The sequence below is a fragment of the Mirounga leonina genome, unplaced genomic scaffold, assembly GCF_011800145.1.
Source record: "Mirounga leonina isolate KUSES-001 unplaced genomic scaffold, KU_Mleo_1.0 Mir_114, whole genome shotgun sequence".
In the NCBI taxonomy this organism is placed as follows: Eukaryota; Metazoa; Chordata; class Mammalia; order Carnivora; family Phocidae; genus Mirounga; species Mirounga leonina.
The window spans coordinates 7,499,807-7,522,649 of record NW_023270265.1 but is presented as its reverse complement, the minus strand read 5'-3'; the positions used below and the strand labels follow the sequence as shown (position 1 = coordinate 7,522,649).

Sequence of the window (22,843 nt, the reverse complement as noted above, 5' to 3'; positions counted from 1 at the left end):
TCTCGCTATATCTTGGTTCAGGGACTTGATTCTGCCTGAAATGAGGTCTTTATCCAAATCTCCACCTTGAAAATTCAGTTTTAGCCTGACTTCCCCCACATCCACGTCTAAACCATCCCTGACCCTTGCCACCTGAAGACTCAGGGATTATCAGGGGCCCCCTGGTTCTGGGTAAGTTCTCCTAAATGTGTGAGCACCGGTCTTCCAAACTTGACACTGAGGTCTTTGGGGATGGTTCTCAACCTTGGAATATTGGAATCATCCTGTAGCTTTAAGAACTGTTGTTGCCTGTGTCCTAGCTCAGGATTCGGATTTAATGGGTCTGGGGGTGTGAACAGGCATCAGAATTTTTTTTAAACCTTCCCAGGTGGTCTTACTGTGTATCCAAACTGAGAACCATCAGCTTTCCGGCAAGGACTCTTTCTTGGATTCTCTTGATAGTTTGCATTATTATGGATTGTCAATTCCTTTTCAAATAAGGAAAAGGGAACCTGCTAATTAATGCTTGTCAAAGGCTGCTGAAGCTTCAATGTCCAAAGCCCATAGATATTAATGTCTTTGATTTGTAGGGTGTTTTAGATTCTTGCTTCTCAGAGTGTGAGCCATGGACCAAGAGAACGCCAAGACCATCAGGAGCTTGTTAGAATGCAGAAACTCCAACCCCAGCCCAGTCTTGAGAACTGTAAAACTTTGAGCACAAACAATTTTGTCTATCCCCTCCCCCCAACTAGGAGACTTGAACAAACACTAGTATAGTTTCTAGCAGCTCAAGACTGTTTCCCTGGGACAACCCAGCACCCCTTGAGACCCTGCCTGGGAAAACTCAAGGCTGCCAAAAGAATTTACCATTTGTTTCAGCCAAACACCTGACCATAACCCTCTGACCTCCCTTTCCTTAGAGCATTTACTTAAAAAAAAAATTACAATTGTAAACCCTTTCTCTGTCCCTTTGAGATATCTGTGCATCTCCTGAAACCCAGGAGTGTCTGTCCCAAGGACCTGAGAGTCATCCCTTTGAAGCATAATCCTCAAAAAAGATAGGGCTCCATCTCCCAGTCTCTGTGGGAGGGCAGAAGCCTAACTTAATAAGCTAGCTGGTTAGCAGACACAGATTCATCACCTTGACCAATCCCCACCACCCACTTTCAGTAATTTTCCACTTCTCTGACTCTGCTCAAGGCATCGCTTGTCTCCTGCCCCCTCCTTCATCACCCTTTAAAATTCCAGTTATCTTTGCACAGAGCCCATTTGAGCTCAGTCCCATATGGAGGCCTCTCCCCTACTGCAGTGGTCACCGAATCAATGTCTTTCCTGCCTTTACTGAGCATCTGGCTTTTCTTTAACTGCCTCCATTTTAAAAAGATTCTTAGGTGCCTCTGCACGTACATTAATTTTTGAGAAGCACTGTTTTATATTCATCACTCCCTCAATGACTTCTAATAAACAGCCCTGAATGCTAGACAGGAATTACGATGCCCATTTTACGAGTGAAGGAGCTGAAGGTCGGAGCTCTGCTCAGTCACACGGTTAAACCGGAAACTGGAACCCACTTCATGGGTCAGTCACGATGTGGCGCTAATGGGAGAGAAGAGCACACTGCACATGAGGGCCCAGCAGCGACACTGTGGGGGAAGGAGTAAGGCCTGCCTTCGTGCACCCTCGCCGCCATGTCCTTGCAGGTTCTAGTCTTCTGTAGTTGCAAGAGAACCGTTTTGGAAACAAGCATTGCCTAGGCACCGGGGAATTCTGATCCGAGTTCTCTTACCTGTGGCTGGAGTCCCCGGGAGCACGGCTACTGGGGGATGAGTCACTACACCGACCCTGCTCAAGGACTGAAGAGGGTTGCAAAACCCCTTTGCAGGCCTGTGCGCACGCGGCGCTGCTGGCTCCGCATGACGTCAGAGCTGCCCCTACGCTCTGCGCTCAATGCTGATGCTCTTCTAGCTCCAGCTCCCACTGTCCCCATTCTTGCTTTCCTGGCTAAACACTGACTCCCTCCTCCTGGCCGGTCTGCTCCCTGGTCCCTTCTTCACTGGACTCCCATCCCCACCCTTCCACTCCCAGGGCAGAGCCCCCCCACCTCTGGGCTTTCGCTGATCTCATACTTACACATATGACAAAAATTCAAATATAACAAATTAATGAATTAAATTATATTTCATCCTCTCTGTCCCTTCTCATTCCCCTCAAATTAGGCTGAAAGACTATCAGTAGGAAAGCAGCTACCAATTTTAAAAACCCGTCATTTCCCTAGGGAAGACAACAAAATCACTAACACGAACGACAGGATGAATTTCTTTGGTCACTTGCAAACCTCCTAGAGCATGAGAACTAGAGGGGCTCCCCCACCACTACCCCTTACCTCATACGCGTGGAGAACCCGGATTTTTCACGCTCAACGTCTTTGGCACCAAAGATTTAAATTCAGCCATGATTCTGGTAAATATTTTTATTGTTAGTTTTATCAGAAAAACTTGTATTACAGGCAATTTCTGATACATAATTTTATTAGAGCCAGACATGATCACTTCTTCTAGAAAAACAAACCTCTGAGGTTAGAATGGAAGACGATGAAAAAATAGATTTCACTTCATAATTTACTTTTAGTAAGCCATCCAGTGCCCACAAATTCCTTTGCGTATTACTTTAACATTGTATAACAGGTCGTTAATAGAGAACACACAAGCCCCAAGCCTTCATATCCTGAATCTTCAAGTCAATCATCAACTTTTCTTAGATTTTTGAAAACATGAAAATAAAAGCCATTTCCGATGACGTCACTCACGCCACGTACGTTTTAAGGAGGTGCAGCAGTCAAGGCTAAGCCTCATATTTTCCAGGTTTTAGCTGAAATTACCTCCACTGGTTTCTTAGATTCTTATCAGTCTTGTCTGGGAACTATTTTGCCTTATTGGGCCTAAAGAGAGCACAGTATTAAAATACGTTAATGATCTCTACTGACAATATGGCATGAGTGGGTTTCTAACTCTCTGGGGACATGAGTGGAGATATAGCACATCCCAGGACACAGGTGAGTGCCCCTAGTTATCCCTGAGCAGTTTCACATGATCACTTTGCCTCCGCAGCCAAAGTCTGGGGCTGGATCTTCCTAGCAGCTTCCAGAACTGAAACTGGGTTCACTTTGTCTCCAAATTCTTTTTCTCGATGCTCGAGAAGAATGCCCTAAAAGGAAACAAGAAGGAACATCAGTCCTCACTCTGAGTCACTCATTCATGGGACAGACACTGAGTGGCAGCTTGGGCAGCAGGGCCAGAGATCTGGGTCAGGCCTGGCTGTGCTCCCGAGGGGTTCAGTTCTGGTGGCAAAACGGGACCAGGGAAGGTCACATCACAATGGGTGGGCTGTACCAGCAGCACTGTGGGAGCAGGAAGTCAGGAGGGACATCTACGTGGGGCAGTATAATGGGGTGATGAGGGAAGGCTTCACAGATGATACAGCATGGAAGGCAGCCACGTGTCTACACGTAGAGGTGAAGTAAAAGACCACGCCAGGCGGAGAGAGAGCTGACAGAGGATGAGCTTCCAGAGAAAAGCCTCGAGGTGTGCAAGTGGAGCTCAGAGGTCAGAGTTTGACCATCTGAAAAGGGAGACACACCCTCTCTTGACTTAGTTTTCCTAAGAAAGCAGAGGCCGCTCCTGATACAGTGAAGCAAAATGCTCTAAGAGAGAGGATACACCAAAGTACACGAAAGTGGTAAAAAACATAAAATAGTGTGTTTGAGATCAGTATTGAGGAACACTTGTGAAAAACTTCCTCAACCCAGGACATCAGGGAGTTCATCTTAACAAAACAAATAAATAAACAAACATCCATAAATACGTTTGCTGCACAATTACTTATGAAGACTTTTTTAAAAAACCCAAAAAGTCCCACCACAATGAGGTGACTACAGGGAAGCAGATCAGGAAACTATATTTACATGTCTAATAAAGCAGTATGCGGACATTAAAAATACTAAGGAAGAATATATAATGACATAGGAGATGTTCATGATACACCGTTAAATGAAAAAAGAGTATCTAGTGAGATTTTCTAAAAAAAAAAAAAAAAACAGTAAGAGGCTTCTCAGTTCTGTTCTGGCGGGTTGTGCACAGTGGTTGAGCTTACAGAACGGCTCTCCTCACCTTCTACTGTTGCGTTTTCAAATCTTCTATGTTGAAAACACATTGCTTCTTTAAAGTAAGCGTGCTTTAACGATTACTATTACAAAGGAAATCCCCACTGAGTGGCAGCTGACTCGGGGGACTGCGAAAACTCTGCTTTCCAGGATCCTGGAGGTAGGTCCCGCCGCTCAGCCAGGCCACTCCACCTGCCACCAGAAAGGAAGAAGGCTGCGCTCCAGGGAGCACCAACGAAGTGCAACAACACAGCTAGCAGCACCAGGAATGTGCCAGCCGGGCTGGGGGGCTGTGAGCACCAGATGAGTCACTGGCAGGCAAGAGAAGGCCGCCAGCGAGCTCTGCCCTGCCCCAGAGGCTGAGGGAAGGCAAGAGTGAGGGAGGACGGAGGAATTCCAGATCCCAGTGCGCCAGGGCCAGAAGAGGCTGGGCGACTGATCGTCTCGGGAAGGGGCCTGCCCAAGCACAAGGGCATCTGGAAGGGGTCTTTGGGAACCACTGCTGAGGAGAGGCCTTGGGCAGGGGAAGGGTGGGGATCTCTGGAGCAGGACGTGTCTGAGTTCCTGAGTTCCATTTCCACTGTACCACTACCACAGATACAGCTGTGTATCTCTTGGCGGAGTTATTTCATATCATTCATAATTCATTTCCTTACACGTAGATGGGAATAAAAATCCCTAACATCCCAGACTGGTTGTGAGGAAGGTATGAGATGGTATACATGAGGGCTCAGAACAAGGCAGGCATTCACTGGCAGCCATGATCACTAAGACATTTTGGTGTATTTACCAGAAAGGAAGCAAATAGGTTTGTATTATATCATACACCAATCCATGTAAGATTCTAATACAGACAAGCAACAGCAGCTACCAAGGTTTAAAAGGAAGAGATTAGAAGAACTTAAAATTGAAAGATTTCTATTCCTAGTAGCTTTTACTCCTCCCAAACTGAGAGAAGTGTGCAATTATTAACGTTAGCAGTGAGATCCACCATTGTAAATAATACCGTCTTTTTAGAGAGGAGGCCTAGTGTTAATGTGATGCCCAAAGTTGGGAAAGACACGACTAGAGGTCAGGCCATCAGTCTCGAGGTCCTCCTGTCGGGCCCTTGAAACTGCATCTACTTCACCCCACACCTGCTCTGGCATCTGAAGGCACTGCCTTCCAGCACAGGGGAGCCCCCCCAGCTCAAGGCTGCCCACAGTCAACACGGAGCTGCCACCCACCTGCCTCCAGGGCCCACAGGGTCCCTGTGCTGACCCTGGAGCCTCAGAGCCAGGGCCTGGAGCAGCCTGTCTGCGGAGAAGTCTGTTACCTCTCCAGAGCGGCACCCCACAGGGGAAAGTGCTGTCTTCCCCCACATCTCCTTGCTACTCCCCCTAATTCGGGTTGTTTTTCTTCCTTCTCTCCTCTTCCTTTTCTCTACTGTCCATCCCTGATGACCTGGGAAAACTGCAGGGGAGTAAGTTCTTGAAAGAATAAAAACAACGCTTTTGTTCAAGCGCCGAAAACAGAACTTGACATCAGGAAACCCGGATGCAGGCGTGTGCTCACCCACACCTCTCAGTCCCCAGTTACTGGCCCGCAGAACCCCCAGACCATCTCAGGACATTACTGTGATGAGTGAGGAGATTCGAGTGTGAGGTGGCCTATGAGCAGATGTGTGGTAAAGGGTAATTCCCCTCTCTTTTCCTTCCTCACATTCCCTGGCTTTCTGGAAGGAAGGCTGCAAGACTCCAAGTAGGGAAGGTCACTCCCCACATTGGGGTCTTGTGCCTACAGACACCCACAGATCCATACGTGAACATGAGGAATTTACCTGCTTTCCTGATCCCACCACAAAAACTCCCCCAAGGATGAAGCCTTCGCCTTCCAGATTTCCAGAAAAGCCTCCGTTCCGGGCTCGGAAGAAGTTGTACCAGACACCCAGACGGACAAATCCCATAAACATCATCTTCCGCCTTTGGGGACCGTAGAACTTTTTCTGCAGGAGCAAGAAAGACAGAGCCCCTTGGAGCAGCCTGTTTGCCTGCCTTCCCCGAGGAGGAAAGGTTCCCAACAGGGCATTCATTCTCAAAGACCCAAAACCTGCTGCTTCATGTCCTCCCCGCAACCTAACCCCCACACAGCTCCCATTCAAGAGCACTCTCAACTGCCCAGGCAGAGAGAACCCTGCCAGGCCAACTTCCGATCCCAGGACAGGCCCACGCTCGGGAAACAGATATGCAGCTTTCCACTCTGCCTCTAACCCCCTGCTAGACACACACAGGGCTCTTGTGCCCGACAGGGTGCTAACAGCCCAACATCCTGCACAGGTGAGAGCAGAGGGGAAAGGAATATGGCTGCAATGAAGTAAGGGACAGGGGCTTGTGCTGGTCCCCGCCTGCATGGTGCAAGAACCCAGCGGGGCTTCAGCAATTTCCCAGGCTCCCGTGCCCAGGTCACAGTTCAGGAAGGGCTCAAGTAATAACTGAGAGGACACCTGTCACGTGTCCCATCACACTCTGCCCAGAGGGCTGCACAAGCTCCTCCACGTCCAGGGCAGCCGAAAGAGAGGCCAGCCTCCAGCTCCAGGCCAGACATACCCTTGGCCAACGAGCTCTCCACACCTGAGCAGTCCCCACCAGTCTGTGTCAACAGGCTCACAGGAGATGCACCTTTTCATCCAGGAAGATTTCTCCTTTGAAATAAGGCTGGAAGTCCTGTACTTCGGTCCTGATTTGTTCCTTCACCACTGCATACAGGGGGACCCCCAGCTCATCCAGCTTGGGCTTCAGGGAAGACAGGTCCGCAGCTTCCTGCAGAAGACAGGGAACATCAGGGGCTCACACTGCTGTGGTTCCGCAGCTGGCCAAAGCCCGCTCCCCTGCAGACCCAGAGCGGGGCTGGCACTGAATGCAGAACAAAAGCAACAAGACGCCCGGAACAATGAAGGCCTGTGGAGCCCAGCAGAGCCTGGCCCAGCTGGGCCCAGGGCCACAGTTGTAGGGTGTCAGGCCCCCTCCTCAGCCCAGGCTTCTTGTTTTCTCCAGGGTGGGAAGGGGAGGCAAGGCTCCTATTATGGGTGTCCTAACCATGGCCTGGGGGGTATCCAGTAACTGAGAGATTGCCCCCAAACACGGCCCTCCACATGTAGCCACGATGCCCCTCCCCTGCATCTGACCAAACCAGCAAAGCCTAGGAGACAAACCCCATTTGGGCCGTGTGAATAGCTGCCCCCACGCCTTCTCTCAACAACCTTCTTTTTCTCCCACTCAAATCCCACCTTCCAGAAAGGGGTCCCTGTTCTGAAAGTTCTCCCTGGTTCATCCAGCCTGGAGGAAAGCCCCAGTTCTCTGTGCATATCCAATCTTTCTGCTTGGAGACTTTTTCGGAACCGAGTCTGTGTGTGATCACCAAGCTGAGCACAGTCACTTAAGTTCCCAAATGTGTCTTATAGTTAGACACCGTGTCTTCCATTTCTTGTATCCCTCCATGCCTAGCACATGGCTGGATACACGGAAGGTACCAGATACCATGTGGAAAGATCTGAAGGTGAAGATGGGTAATAGGGAGAATGCGGCTGGACTGATAAATACAGACATCCTTGACTCTCATGAATTACATGCTGGATGAAGAAAGGAAACTACATGTGTCTTGGTAAAGCTTCACTGTTCAGAACAAATTTTTCACGACTGGTGTCGGAATTAAAGAAATAGCAGCCCACCTAACTCTAATACAAGTAAGTTGCTGTATGGTAGCAACTACATTTAATTTTTTGTTTATTTTCTAGAACACATGAAAAGGACAGCTAATGAAGCAGAGTCCTTTACGATGCACTCATCAAGAGCTTCAGTGAGTGGCAAACTTTGCCCTACAGCAGAGAGGACTACAGGTCTGCTGTGGCCAAAGACCACCTATGTGTGAGATGAAAGGATTTACTCCCTTTTCCTGGACTCTGTACCCTGGTGTGTCACTGCACAAAGCCATGAAGTGGAAACTCAGTCCTACACCTCTGGTCTGGGTCACTAAAATAATACAGACTGCCATCCAACAGGTTTTTCACAAAATGTTCTGCCAGGCAGAGAGTGGGCACAGGCCAGCAGGTTGTAATTAGGGAGGGCAGTTGCTCTTGGGATCCTGTGGGTTTAACTGGCCTTGGGAAATCAAGTCACAACAGGCTTCCTTGTTGGTATTTGAAGGCATCACAGACTTTGAACCAAAAGCCCTGAGTTTTAAGGCCTCACTTTCCTATGGTAGGTAGAATAATACCCATGGTAGGTAGTAATAATACCATGGTAGGTAGCATAATCATCCACATTCTAATCCAAGAAGCTGTGAATATGTTTTGTTACAGGGCCAGGGGGAACTAAGGCAGTAGATGGTTGTTAACCAGCTGATCTTAAAGGAGACCATCCTGTATTATCTGGGTGGCTCTAACCACAGGGGTCCTTCCAGCGACATGGTGATGCAATAGGATAAAGACTGGACCAGCCATCACTGGCTGTAAAAATGGAGGAAGGGGCCATGAGCCAAGGAGTGCGATGGCCACTAGCAGCAAAGAGGAAAGGAAATCACTTACCTCCTGGAGCCTCCAGAAGGAAGGCAGCCCTGCTGACACCTTGATTTTAGCCCAATGAGACCACTTTCAGAATTCGCACCTCTGGAAGTGTAAGCTAATACATTTGTGTTGTTTAAAGCCACCACGTCTGTGATAATTTGTTACAGCAGCAACAGGAAATTAACACACCTCCCCACAGCAGTGTGGCTTTGTCACAACCTCTGTCCCTCCGCTTCTTTCTCCGTAAAACAAGCTGTATTTTCCAGGGATACATGGGGGAGACAACAGGCACTGACGTGCTCTGAATGTGAGTACATTCTCTGTTAGCCCAGCCACACAAGCAGGAGAGAGAGCTCAAGGCTGAAAGGCAGGCCCCAGGCTGAGGGAGGAAAACCAGAGGAAGGAGGAAGACCACGTGGACAGGGCCAACGCCACCACGTGAGAAGCAATGCTGTCTCATTCCCAGTTTTCCCTCAGGCAAGGCAGATCTCAGAATCTAGGTCTTCTGCCACTGACTGTGCGACCAGGACAGGTCACCAAACCCCTCTGGCCTTCACCTATCTGTAAAGTGACAAGGCTGGACCCTGCCTGTCCTCAACAAGCTTCCTCACGTACTGAACAGGTGATCATGGCCTCCCTTTGAGGGGCCAATCTGGGGACCACCCGGTCAGTGAGCCCCAAGTTTCACCAAACGCAGCCACACCACTGGCATCACTGAGCTGCCCGTGCCAAGAGCACACAGTGAGGCAGCCAAGGAACCACATGCAAATCTGTGGCTCTCAGCTGTCCCGCAGGGACTCCAGGTAGGCTCCCCAAGAGGGAGACAGGTAGGTCCACTCTACAAGTGCAACCTTGTGCTCCCCACCCCCCGCCCTGTGTGTGCGGCACCACAGGTGAGGGTCGCCCATGGCTGTACCAGTAACCACAGAACAGAGCCTTGACGTACTCACCTCTCGGCAGAGGAAACAGCCTGGCCTGCGTACAGCCATAATCACAGCTCCATTCTTTTCCCAGAGTTCCTTTGCTTTGAAAGTCCTTGGTTCTGGGGAGAAAAGACAAGTCAGTATTCTCTCCTCCCAGCCCAGCCTGGCCCCAACCATGAGGGAGCTCATAAACGGCACGAGCCTAGCAAACGACTTGGAAACAGCAAACAGGAAACACAGACAGGAACTAATCACCGTTCAGAGGAAGGACCCCACTGTATACCTGAAAGGGCCCTCCCCCATCAAAATCTATTGGCAAACGTGAACATCCCAAACTGGAACATTTCTGGAAAAATGGCAAATTCCTTTGCTGGTACCAGTGAACACTATAATGATCCTTTAGGGCAGATACATGCCCAAAACCTGAAAGAGATCTTGCAATTTGATTTAAAAAAAAACAAAAACCCTAATTTAAAAAAAAAAAGTATTCATTGGGAATAGGTCAACAGAAATTTCTACAAAAAAAAATTTTTTTAAGATTTTATTTTTAAGTAATCTCTACACCCAGCATGGGGCTTGAACTCACAATCCCAAGATCAAGAGTCACATGCTCCACCAACTAAGCCAGCCAGGTGTCCCAAACTGATTTTTTTTTTTTAAAGTAGGCTCCACGCCCAGCATGGAGCCCAACACAGGGCTTGAACTCACAACCCTAAAATTAAGACCTAAGCTGAGATCAAGAGTCCAATGCTTAACTGAACTGAGCCACCCTAGGTGCCCCCTTATGAAAAAAAGTTTTAACCTAAATATGTTAACTGCACTATTATTTACAAGATAGGGTAGAAGATGCCCAGCAAGGAAATGCCTCAGGGCACTGAGGTTCTGCAGTTCAAGCCAGGCCGTGGTCAGACAGGGCCTGCATCCAGTGAGGTGGCCTAGAGCACGTTTGCTCATCCAGCAGCTCCACTGCGGCCGCAGGGGCATCAAAAGATGGGTAGAAAAATGCCCACCGCAGTATCTGCGAACACAGACTTAGTGAGGGCTCAGCAAGTAGCAACTCTTAACTGTCATAGCATTTCTCAGAGGAATCCGTGTCCCTGTGGGATGTTATGTGGAAAAAAAGGAGCGGGCTGGGGTCTGTAATCGAATGAGATTGGAAAACCTTGGGTTGAACACAGCCAAACAGGGGTCTCTCCACAGGACTTCTTAGTCCTCCATGAAGGTGACCTATGCCGTAAGTCTGCACAGTGCCTGCCTGTCCTCGACAAGCTTCCTCACTTACCGAACAGGTGATCATGGCCTCCCTTTGAGGGGCCAACCTGGGGACCACCCGGTCAGTGAGCCCCAAGTTTCACCAAACTCATGCCAACTGCAGCCACACCACTGGCATCACTGAGCTGCCCATGCCAAGAGCACACAGTGAGGCAGCCAAGGAACCACATGCAAATCTGTGGCTCTCAGCTGTCCCGCAGGGACTCCAGGTGGGCTCCCCAAGAGGGAGACAGGTAGGTCCACTCTACAAGTGCAACCTTGTGCTCCCCACCCCCCGCCCTGTGTGTGTGGCACCATAGGTGAGGGCCACCCATGGCTGTACCAGTAACCGTCCAGACACGGCATTTCAATAAGCAGGCGCCTGTGCTGTGCATCAGGAACATGGAATTGGATACACAGTGTTTCTCAAATGCATTTGACCCAGGAGCTCCTTTTTTGCGAAGATCCAGGGGACAACAGCAGAAAGTGAAAAATGCTTTTGATAAGAAAGAGCTAAAATGTAAAACATGGTATCCAGTAAGATCCCAACTGCATACTATGTACACATGGAAAGGAATGTGCAAAAATAAAAATGAGTGCTGTGTCAGGGTAATGGGCTTATCAGTAATTTAAAAAATGTTATTGCATTTTTCCTAATGTTGTTATAGTGCCTTTTCAATTAAAAAAGAGAGAGAGAGACTTTTTATAAGGGAAAAAAATGAGTAAGTGCATCCCAGCACCTTGGAAAAGTACTGAGGCCGGTGGGGTCACTGCTTACCCTTTTCCAGGGTTTTCAGGTCTATGTCCTCCAGATATTCCAGCGTCGCTTTCTGGGACTTGGACAGAAACACGTCTGTGTTGGCCAGGAGCAGGGCCAAGGCAGCCGCCCCCAGGGCCCCCACGCCAATGGACCACATCCCCATGCTGAAGAAACTCAGATCCTGGAGGAAAGACATTTCTGGAGATTGAGAGGAAGGAAGAAGATGTTATTGCCCCCACTTTGAGAGAGCTGGAATCTGGTCTCCATGCAAGCCTCTGGCTGGGCAGCCAACCAGGAGGCCAGAGGCACGGGAAGGGAGCAGCGGCGTCAGAGACGGGAGCAGATGACAGGACCGGGACCAGATGAGGGCCGCTGAGCACCTGCTGCCACAAGAGCTTGGGGAAATAACAGACATGTGGAGGTTCCTGCCCCAGGGAGCTCACTCGTGGGTCAGGCTGAGAACAGAGAAATGACAGCGCTCTGAGATGCCTCTCTTGCCGTTCTTCTCCCATTGGGCTGTGGCCTCCCAGCTCTGTGGTGGGTCCATGCTGGGCCCCCTGGAGGCAGCCTCCTTCTCCTTTCTCCTCCCTTTCAGTGGCTGCTTTTCCTTCATAGTCTGGGAGTCTCCACTATCACCTCCCTGGGGGAGGGGCAGCCTTTTCTTCTTTGATCAAGAAATACTCAGAACACCAATCACACTGTTTTGTTATCTTATCCTTCTTCCTCTTCAGTTTGTGAATCCCTCAGAAACAGAGACCCTACCATTCATCCAGTCCCCAGGCAGTGCCCAGCGGGGCCTCACTCCTGGTAGGCAGGCAATCTCAGTACCTTTCTCAACTGAGACTAGCTCTATGTTTCATTCATTACACAAATAAAACAGGCTCAGAGTGAAAATAAAACAAAAATCAAAAAAGAAGCAATACAGGGGCGCCTGGGTGGCTCAGTTGGTTAAGTGACTGCCTTCGGCTCAGGTCATGATCCTGGAGTCCCTGGATCGAGTCTCGCATCGGGCTCCCTGCTCGGCAGGGAGTCTGCTTCGTCCTCTGACCCTATCCCCTCTCATGTGTTCTCTCTCTCTCTCAAATAAATAAATAAAATCTTTAAAAAAAAAAAAAAAAAAAGAAGCAATACATAAATCCAGAGTCGATGAGAAAAGTAAATATCCCCTGAAAATCTAGCAGCTATTGAACGACATAGTTGAACAGAGAAGGCCACCAGTAAACACCTGTGTCTAATCTGACATTCTGCCCGGTGTGCCTAGCACTACAAAGACGTCTGCCGAGTGAAGGGGAGTGGGCCCAGAGAGCAGGCATTATGTAAACAAAGAGCACGGTGCTGGGTGTCTGTCTGCCTCAGAGGGGCTGCGAAAGACGTCTGCATGGGCCAACGGGCTCTGCAGTTGCAGTGGAGTCCCGGGCAGGTCCTGCAGAATCCAGCCTTGTTCCAGCTCACTCCTGAGGGCCTCCCTAAGGCTTCCTCTAGTTGGGTCCCTCGGACCACAGCAGGTACCCCATCCAGACTGCCTGCTCCAGACAACTACTTAAAATACTTCCGTTCCAGCCATGGCCCTCCAGCCATCCTAGGGTCTTATACTGGGGACTTCCTCCCTAAGTACCAGCATGACTCTGGGTAGAGGTCCCCGGGAACAGACCCAGTGTGTATGTGTGTGTCCCCAACCAAAGACTTCTGTCTCCCCTCCAGCACTTGGCTGGGGAGAGGATTTCTCCACAGGATTAAGCAAAGGCCCAGAAATCCACATGCCACTGCCACAGGATGGGCTTCGAGGGACCCACTGCCATAAGGTGGGGTTGGGAGTAATCTGGTGGTGAGGACTTTGGGAAGAGAGGGTAGGCCAACCTTGTGTTAGGCCAGCAGGAAAAGTTCGGATTTGAGTTAAGAAATAAAAGGGGTCTTCCAGGCAGGGGTGTGGGGAGGAGGAATGACCAGATGAAAAGAACACTGCAGAAAGAGGAATTTGGCATCTGCATACCAGGGAAGGGGAAAAGGAAGGGGAGGTGGGGGTGGGGGGTGGGGGAGGAGTGCGGCTAGGGCACCTCTGAGGGAGGGGACTGGAGCTAGAGAGAGGAGTTTCTTACAACGGCACTTCTCACTGAGGCCTCCTGACCTGGCAGCACAGGCATCACATTGAAGGGAAGAGCTCATGCCTTATCTCAGGACTAAGGAATCATCAGCTGCATTTTAATCAGACCAGGCAGGCAGTTCACCTGCACAAGGAAGTTGGAGAAGCATTGTCTCAGAGCAAAGAATCCAGGATTTTGCGCTTGGTTAGCCATAAGCCGCAGAATAAGGTCCAGTGATGAGGGCAGGCTGGCCTGGGAGAGCTGCGCCCTCCCGCTTCCCTTCTCAGCTCACTATGGGGGACAGCGGGGCTCTTGGTGAGCCCATCTCCATGTTTCTTCCTGGGATGTCCTACCCCATCGGTTCTGTTCTTCAGGACTCTGACAGCTCATCAAGAAGGCTTCCTGGATGCTCTGCCTACCCTCGCTACCACTCCCAAGAGACACCTCATACCCAGTACACTTCCTGTGTGGTCCACACAAGATGTGGACATATCTACCTTTGACTCTGTCCCTCAGTTCGTCTCTGAACTGCCATGCCCAGCACAGTGCCTGCTTGGTACACAGTGAGCTCTCCAAAATTGTGCACACAAGTGAATTCAATAGAACTGAACGATGAGGATGATGACTCATGGAGAACCCAAGTTCTTGGGCCAAGCAGGAAAGAACCTTCCAGCCCACGGGCTGGCTTCCAGTTCTTTTACGAGGCAAAGTTACACATTACTCAATTATAACTCACAGAATAATTAGGGGTATTCACAGAACAACCACAGCTCTCACCTGTGTGCTATAAACAGGAGATTCCCCCGAGCCTGGAACAATTTCTGCACCTCTACACACGCCCCAAACATCCCTGGATTTCTGACATGTGTGTATGATTCCGGAGCAGATGATGTGGGCTCTGATCACAGATCTGATAACATTTCTGCGGCAGCACACACAGACCAGCTTACGTCTACCCTACAAAAGGACTCGCTTCAACTCCCAAAACACTTGAATGCGTTGCGGGAAGCCTAGAGAGCCTTACACTCAGCTCCACATTCTCCTAACACAGCACTGCTGCTTTAGAGACCAACAGGCTCCATATTCCCACCAACAACCAGTTAGCCTATTTGCTCATGACTGCAAGGGAACAGGACTCAACTAGACTCCACATTTATTTCCAATCATTTATTCAGCACTGGCCTGTTCAATAAATGGCAATTTGGGAGGACAGACAACTAAATGAAACACAATCCTCAAGGACACACAGGCCTAGCACACAGATAACAGAAATTCAAGTGGAAAGGGGAGGCAGCTTGGGCCAGGTATGGACATGAAGCTATGGGGATGAGAGCCAGCTCCATCTGATCTGGGAAGCCACAGAAACACCCAGAAGGAAGTGGCTTTGGGGCTGGCATGGGACTCAGGGGGGCAGAATGGAAGGGCTAGGCCCTGCCTGGGCTGAATAAGCCTGGGAAAGGCCAGGCTGGCTGGGGGGGGGTGGGGGGGGGTGGATATCAGTGCTCAAGGCACTTGGAGAATGCAAACTTCTTTGTCCCAAAGGCCCCCAACCCCTCTCCCTCATGTTCAAGAGCCAGAATACAAGATGTGGGTATTGTTTACCACCCCACTCCCACCTCGAGCTGTGACCCAGGAAGTGTGAGCAAAGAATCACCCCTTTAAGGAGCGTGAACCTCACTCTCAGCCCCAGCAGCACTAAGATGTGAGAGCAGTATTAGTTCCAGGGGTGAGTCAGGGCTCTCCGTGAACATACGCCAGGGGACCTCTAGCAGCTGGCTCTTCTGCTGGGGTTAGCGGTGAAAATTCACCCCTGGAAACACCTAGAGAACGTGCAGGTCCAGCCCCTCAGCCAAGCCTCCTTGAGCTACGAAGCAGTTCCCATCCTGGCCCATCTTGGAGCATGTACCACTGCAACGTGCTGCAGAGTGAGACTGACTCAGGCTCCTGGACCACAGCTATTCCCAGGACAAAAAGTGGGGAGGGGAGGGAGACCCTCCTCTCTCAACAGAACAAAGCATTTTCACAGGGGCCTCTAAGGCTATTGGGAGAGAGAGGGATTTATTTAGTGTCACTTGATGCTCAGGGCCTAGTTTCACTCACCCAACAGTCCTTGATGCAGATATTACCGTTTTACAGCGGACAGCACTGACTTCGGAGAAGTTCAGGACTTCTCCAGGGTCACAGAGCCCACAGGCAGCAGTACAGTAACAGGGACCCAGGTCACTAGGACTCTAAAGCTGCAGTCTTCTACTGTCATACCTTGCCTCCCCACACATTCATTTGTGGGTTTCTGCGGGTCACGGGGCATGATGCCCCTTTGTCTTAAAGAGCATTAAAAATAGAAGACTGGGGCGCCTGGGTGGCTCAGATGGTTAAGCGTCTGCCTTCGGCTCAGGTCATGATCTCAGCGTCCTGGGATCGAGTCCCGCATCGGGCTTCCTGCTCCTTGGGAGCCTGCTTCTCTCTCTGCCTCTCTCTCTCTCTCTCTCTCTGTCTCTCATGAATAAATAAATAAAATCTTTAAAAAAAAAAAAAAAAATAGAAGAGTGACTTGTTTTTTCGGTCACCAAATACAGCCAAACCATTAAAGGAAATTTACCATATGACAGATGTCCCTTCTCTGTCCTCCCCTTCCTAGCCTCATCTGTTAAGGAAAAGGTCAGTTTCTCCGAGAGGTAACAGCAAGGTCGTTTACAGAAGCCCGCCCCCACCTGATGCGACTACAGCCCTCGTTTCCCACCGTGGGACTTACCTGGTCTCATCCTCTCCCACAGAAGAAGGTGAAGCATGCTAAGAGCACAGCCGAACAACAGCTGTGGCCGCTCAGAGTGGCAGCTCTGGTGAGGGGAGAGCATGCTGGTGAGGGGGACAAGACCCAACTGGGCTCCCTAGGCGAAGCTGGGGTCATCCCCTCTTCCAGCCTCATTTTCCTCTACTCCAAAATGATGGGACTGGACTAGGTGAATGTGAAGGCTCCTTAAAGCACCCCAGTGCCATCATGGGGGTCTATCAAAACCAGCTCACTTTGGAGTCTGCACATTCTTGGGTCCCCATCAGAACTCTCCCCGCTCCAGTTCAGTTTCCAGAGGGCTTCTTCCCTGCAGCCCAGAATGCCACAAGCCACTTCCCGCCCCAGTCCCTGATCCCCAACCTCCGTAGTTCAAACCTGGGAGCAGGGCACTCACCATTCACAGCGACCACACTCCGCTCCTGCTAACAAAGAGGCCGACTCAGCAGGAGCAGGCGGGAGTCAGGCTGCAGGGGAGGGCTGGAGGCGGGGCTCTGGAGTCCCGCCTATGGCCCCAAGCTCACTCTCTCACACAATGGGCAGGACCAGGCTACCCAGAAACCCTGGGGCTCCTTCAGCGGTTAATACTTAATCTCCAGAACGTCAAAATGGAGAGCTGCCAAGGCCCCCAGCCCTTCAGATAGCTGAACAAAGTTTGAGTCATTTGCAGTCATGCAGATTGTAACATTTATCAAGTGCCAACAGACCCTCCCTGCTTTCCGGTGCAGACGAATGAAGTGAAGGCCTTAACACCGTCCACATGTCATACTAACTGAGATCAAAGAGAGATGTCCCTTTCTCCGTGGCTCCTTCTACGGCCCGCTCCTTGCCCCATCCATCACCCCACACCCAAGAAGTCAGCAGGCACCACTGAGAGTAAGGGTACTTGCTATCTGTTCTTTACCCCCCTTTGCCTTGACTTCTGGTTCCTCCACTTAAGTGGTTCCTCTCACCCCACCCCTTCCTGGGTGACCTCACCTACTTCCAGCACTTTACTCCCACCCCTTGGTATTGACTTCCAGGTTCCGATTGCTGTTCCTGACTCAGAGTTTGCACTTGGGGGTTCTGGAGGTCATCTCTGTGGCACCATGACCAACACTGACCTCCACTTAGAGTCAGTGTTTCTTCTGGAGTTCCCCAGCCGACTGCTCAAGCCAGAAGCTGAGAGTCCCAGCCCGCTCCTTCTCCCTCGCTGCCCGCCTCTAATCAGTCAGGAAGTTCCATCCATCCTCCAAAACATGTTTGCCCCCCACCCCCCGAGGCCCCTGTTACTCCGTGCTGGTCCACTCTGCTAAGCACAGAACAGGCTTGGCCAGAGCCAGGTCCTCTCCAGCTTTCTCTCCACACTGCAGCCAGAGTGGCAGTAGAAACCCAACCTGCCCGCATCCTTGCCTGGTCCTGGGCTCTCTGAACTCCTCGGCACGGCCGACGGTGCCCATCACAGCGTTCTGACCACGCCACGCACAAGGACCGTAACATGTCTTGTTAGGCCTCTGAACCGTTGCTGTGCTGTTTCCTTTGCCCAGGATGCCCCTTGCCGCATGCCAACGATGTGAAGGCCCAGCACAAATAACACTTTGTCTCCCAAGTGTCTTCCTGAGAGCCCCACTATCAACTGTTCCCTCACCTCTGATTATATAGCACGTGCGTGTGGAAACGCACATGTACCTTTGCACACCGCACAAGCAAATAGACTCAGTGTACTTTAGTTACTGGCGTGTCTATGTACACACTATGGAGGAGCAATCTGAGGGCAGCGGCTGCTACCCCCAGCACTTAACACAAATCCTGCTCATCAGTAGGCCATCAATGTCCAACGAAATTATCTGAATATTATTCTTTAAACTCCATGTTGGAACTGATTTGGAGGTACCCAACTTCAGCTCAGTACCAGAAAGTAATTTTGGACAGCGCTGGCTTGACCTTGAATCAAACACTCAAGCCTGGGGTTTAGGTGATCTTGGGTTGGGTCCTAGCCCCACTGCTCAATGGCAAGGCAATCTGAGCACGTGCGGCCAGCGCTGTCCTGCGGGATGTGCACATGCTCACTCCCTGCTTCCCTAGGCCTAATTCCTGCCTGTTCAAGGAGCTGCCTCTGGGTAGGAACTGATAAGTCTTCGTAAAACAAAGTATCAGCACTGAGTGGGATAATTCATGTCTCAAACAAGTAGAGACAGCATCGTAGTCTATACACAGAGGGTACGTCTGCCCAGCCCAGCCCCACCCAGGGAATCCTCCCTCGCCAGAATGAGCTGGCTTGAGACAGACCAAAAGGAAGAGAGGGGTGCTGAGGAAGGCAAAGGAAACTAAGAATGCACATGGGCCTCCTTGCCTCCAGCCCTCAGTGAACGAGGCTGGAAGGGACGTTTCATCTTCCTTCTTTGCTCTCCTGTCCCCTCTTCTTCCCTCAGAGCTCTGGTCAGCCCCTCCTTCACTGATAAATGAGGAAACTAAGGCCCAGAGAAGGGTCTATCTAGTCCAAGGTCACATGGGGGTAGGGCTGGTCAGTGGCTGTGCTGGGACTCAGGTCTGGGTCTCCCAACCCCCAATCCATGGTTATTTATCCTGCACTGGGCACTCCTGCAGTAGCTGGAACAGTGTGGGGTAGGGGTGGGGGATCAGGGTTCAGGAAGACCGGGGGTGGGGGGGTGGTTCCTGAAGTCCGTTCGCTGGCCTGAAGGCTAAAAGCAAAATTGCTCCTGAACAGGGACTGGGAAATCTGTGGCTAGAGACAGCACCAGTCTTTCCCAGGCCCAGGGCTTTGCAAGCAGCTTACAGTGCAAAGCCAAATGTTTTTGTAAGGGTCACATTGCCCGTTCTCAGCTGAGAGGCCATTCTGCACCTCTCCTCCCCACAGTAACAAGGTCCTGTCGATCCTGGATGATACAAGGACAGGCTTAAAAATGCCAGTTTAGCAGCCTGGTGACATGCACACCCAGGGCCCCACGAGCAGTAGGGGATGCGTTCCCACCCACCTTTGTCATCAAGGACTACAGACCTGGCCACTTGCAGTGAGCTCTTACCGACTTGCCTCAGTCTCCAACTTCCTGTTCTGCTCCTTGGGGCAACTGTCTGCCCAGCTCTGGCCCAGCTGTCTTCTCAGATGCCAGAGTCAGGAAGTTCTGAACAGATGCTGAAAGTAGAACAAGAGGACATAATTAGCTACTGGGAAACTTTGAGACAAAGACAAATCCTCTGTTCAGGGATTGAAGCTACAGCCCCCCAACATATGTGGCTACTCTGCCCCTCACTTGCACGGCCTCCTGACTGGGCTCAGAACACCAGCCCTGTCAAGTTATATGGGTGTGGGTGGGAGGGCAAGGGTAATACCACAAAAGACCGTGGATTTCTGCTCTTTGAGAGGTCACCTTGTCCTTCAGTATCTCCTTCCTAAAAAGAAGGGAACTTTGAGGGGTTGTCGGGAAGAATATACAAGAGCAACCTACAACACAATAAAATATTGCAGGACACTTTTATTTTTTAGTGCTGCAGAATTTAAGGCAGGATCTTTCTCTTCTTCGCGGGACTCAGATTCACTCGTTCTTTGAGGGCAGGTCATCTGAAGAACATAAAACACTGAACTTCTCCAGCTGTGCCACCCCAGCTGTGTTACTACAGGCCTGCCTCCTTGGGCATAACTCTGGGTCTGGAGGGAACCCTGGCTGGTCTCAGGCCCCTCTGGCCTAGCTGTCCACTCTACAATGCATCCTCCGTGCGGTGCCTGTCACCAATGCCTTCTGCACTAACAGCACCAGGGAAGGCAAAGGGCACTGTCCCAGTTGAAACCTCCCTGTGCCAAAGGCCACTGAGCGCAGAGGTGAGGCTGGTGCCCCCAGCCTCTGGACAGTTGTTGCCACACAAGCCTCAGGAGAGGGAGACTTGGGAGTCTCTCAGCTCAACATTTCACAGAGGCAAGAATTTGGCTGGCAGGAGAGCTGCCTTATTTCTGAGATACTTACAGAGCCTGGGGTTTCAAGCCCCAGAATTCTAGTCCTAATCAAATTTTGGGAACCAATTAAGTGACACAAGCCGATAAGGCAATCATCAGAAATGTCTTCTGTACCCCTAGGGAACAATGCATAAGATCTCAATGCCATGCATGCTCTTATGGGGGGAGGGGGGTGTATGGGAAGAGCCACGCCAAGAATAACTAAAATCTACATCAAACTCCTACCGGTTGTAGAACCTGGACAAGGCACGGTTTTTCCAACAGTAAAATGTGAATGATTCCCAAATTACCTTCTATAGAGTTGTAACAATCAAATGATTAAATGCAGGGTACATGGGTGGTGCAGACAGTTAAGCAACCGACCCTTGGTTTCAGCTCAGCCCCTGTCTGGGGCTCCTGGCCGAGCCTGCTTGGGACTCTCTCTCCCTCTCCCTATGCCCCTCCCTCCCTTTCTAAAAAAAAAATCTTTTTAAAAAATGCACAGATGGTGCTTTGTAAGCTACCTTACAGAGTGACATAAATATGAGGTATAACGCTGACTCATTTCTAGATTAGTCAATGATTGCCCCTAAAATGTAGTTTGTACACAAGATGGAGGGTTTCTGATGACTGGCTATGTTCCAAGGAGTCAGGGTTTGCATTCTGAATCCCAATTCTTGGACTCCAGAACTGGGCTGGAGCATCCAAGCAGGTTCCTGGACAATGCACTTTAAAATGAATCCTAAGTGATTTTTTTTTTTAATCATCTACCAAGTTCAAAGAAAAATACACTGAAATTAAAAACACCACCACCACTAAATTGAAGTCTAAGTAATTGAGCTGCGGAAACAGCATGGTCTGGAAGGAAAAAAAGGCCCAGAGTCAGCTTGGTCTGAACCCCAGGCCAGCTTCTGGACTCCCTGGGTGTGCTCCCTCCCCAGAGCCCTTGTCAGGCTGGGCCTTGACCATTTTTTTCTCCCTCTCCTTCACCTCCCTGCCCCCGCAACAACCTCGAGACTGTCGGATCGGTGCCTTGTCCGTCTTTTCATTCCCAGACTTCAGCACCGGGATTTTAAATGCACACTTGGACTCTTTCCAATTCTGTCAGGCGTGTGTAACTTTTAGGGGAAGGAGGGAGCAGGTGCCTGAGATTCCGAGAAAACCGTGGCCCCATAAAACACAAGCCCCTATGGAAGCCCAGAGCCTACGCAAGCGCAGAGCCGGGGAGCCAGGTCCCTCGACTCCTGCCGGTTCACCTGCGGCTGTTCCGCCCGCTACCCCCAGGCAGCCCCCGGGCCCGCCTCAGGCTCGGCCCGGCGGAAAGGACGCGCCAGGGCAGAGTCCTTTTCTCAGTTCTCTGTCCCAACAATTCAGGCAGGTCAGTGTCACGGGCCTCACTCAAAGCCCGGGGACGGGGAAGGGGTAGGGGGGTGGTTCTCCGCCAGTCAAATCGGCGCCGGCCCCGGTCTTCGGACTTCCAACGCGGGGTTCGCCCGCTCACCGCGGCGCGGCGGGAGGGACGCCGTCCGCGCGGCTGTGGTGGGGGCTGCCTGAGGCGCCGCAGGTGCGGCCGCGCCCCGCCGGCTCGGAAGGAGCTTCCTGCCGGCTCTGGGGCCGCCCGAGGGGTCACCCGCGCACCGCCGACCGGGCCTCGCTCACCCGGCCCTGCCTCGGTTTCCTCACCTGCGCCGCGGCTGCGCTCACCCCGCGGACGTCATGTGCGCGCGTGCAGCTAGCCCCGCCTTCCCCCGCCCCCCTGCTCCGGGGCCCGGCGCCTGGAGGCTAGTGGGCCAAACCCACCCCGCCCCAGGGGCCCGAGGGGCGGCCCCCGCGCCTGCGCTCCTTGGCGCCTGCGCCGCCGTGCCTCTCCCACGTGACCAGCCCCGCTCCTCTGGTAGGAGCTCGGACTCCACCCCCCCTCCCGGCAGGTCCCCGCCCCCTGTGGGAGGAGCCCCGGCTCTGCAGCGGTCCCGCTTCTTTGGCACTGCGCCCGGTGCCGAGCTCGCCTTCGACCCAATGCGACTCTCGGGCAGGTCCACCTGCGGTCCTGCGGTCCCTCGTTCTCACAGCGCTAGCGTAGCTCAGTCTTTCGCGAGTGGTGACCCTAGACCCTTGACTCATTCGTTAGGGGCACTGCCTGGAGCAAAAGGAGGCTCTGGACTGCCTTAGTTGGATCTGAAAGCACCTGCCCCGTAGGCGTGGGCGGAAGACACCTTTCAGCTCAGCGATTTTTTGAGCAGTTTTTTTATGGACTTTTTTTTTTCTTTTTGGCATAGGGATGAGGAATCTTTACGACCGACGCATTCCGATAAGTGTCCTTCAAGCTTTAGGGACAAATTCAGAATTGATAGCCCCTGACCCCATCTCACATTCTCTTTCACCCCCAAATCCTAGCCATTGGGCAGAGGATAGTGCCTAGTGGCCTGGAGCACCG

The 22,843-nt window shown here is 51.3% G+C and overlaps 1 protein-coding gene across 7 annotated transcripts; it reads right to left on the bottom strand.

Annotated features, from left to right (window-relative positions):
- Window positions 1-2,440: 2,440 nt before the first annotated feature.
- Window positions 2,441-22,205, bottom strand: PRXL2A (peroxiredoxin like 2A). 7 transcript variants are annotated; one of them, XM_035023059.1, is made up of 7 exons: window positions 22,093-22,205; window positions 19,505-19,614; window positions 11,631-11,810; window positions 9,629-9,720; window positions 6,796-6,936; window positions 5,958-6,122; window positions 2,441-3,183 (listed from the first exon to the last, which is right to left on the bottom strand). In XM_035023059.1, the coding sequence occupies exons 3-7, from the start codon at window positions 11,806-11,808 to the stop codon at window positions 3,070-3,072; spliced, it is 690 nt and encodes a 229-aa protein (XP_034878950.1). In that variant the 5' UTR covers window positions 11,809-11,810; window positions 19,505-19,614; window positions 22,093-22,205; the 3' UTR covers window positions 2,441-3,069. The 7 variants fall into 7 exon arrangements, with proteins under 7 accessions (XP_034878950.1, XP_034878975.1, XP_034878956.1 ...); XM_035023084.1 differs by having other exon boundaries at window positions 11,631-11,793; window positions 22,093-22,185; XM_035023065.1 differs by having other exon boundaries at window positions 19,513-19,614; window positions 22,093-22,185.
- Window positions 22,206-22,843: the final 638 nt, after the last annotated feature.

What these genes read in the sequence shown, in the direction of transcription:
- PRXL2A (XM_035023042.1), bottom strand. An exon ending in AAATCTTCCTGGATGAAAAG is followed by an intron (nt 6,123 to 6,795) that starts GTGCATCTCCTG and finishes TTGCTCCTGCAG; the next exon opens with AAAAAGTTCTACGGTCCCCA. An exon ending in TGGTGGGATCAGGAAAGCAG is followed by an intron (nt 3,184 to 5,957) that starts GTAAATTCCTCA and finishes GTTTCCTTTTAG; the next exon opens with GGCATTCTTCTCGAGCATCG.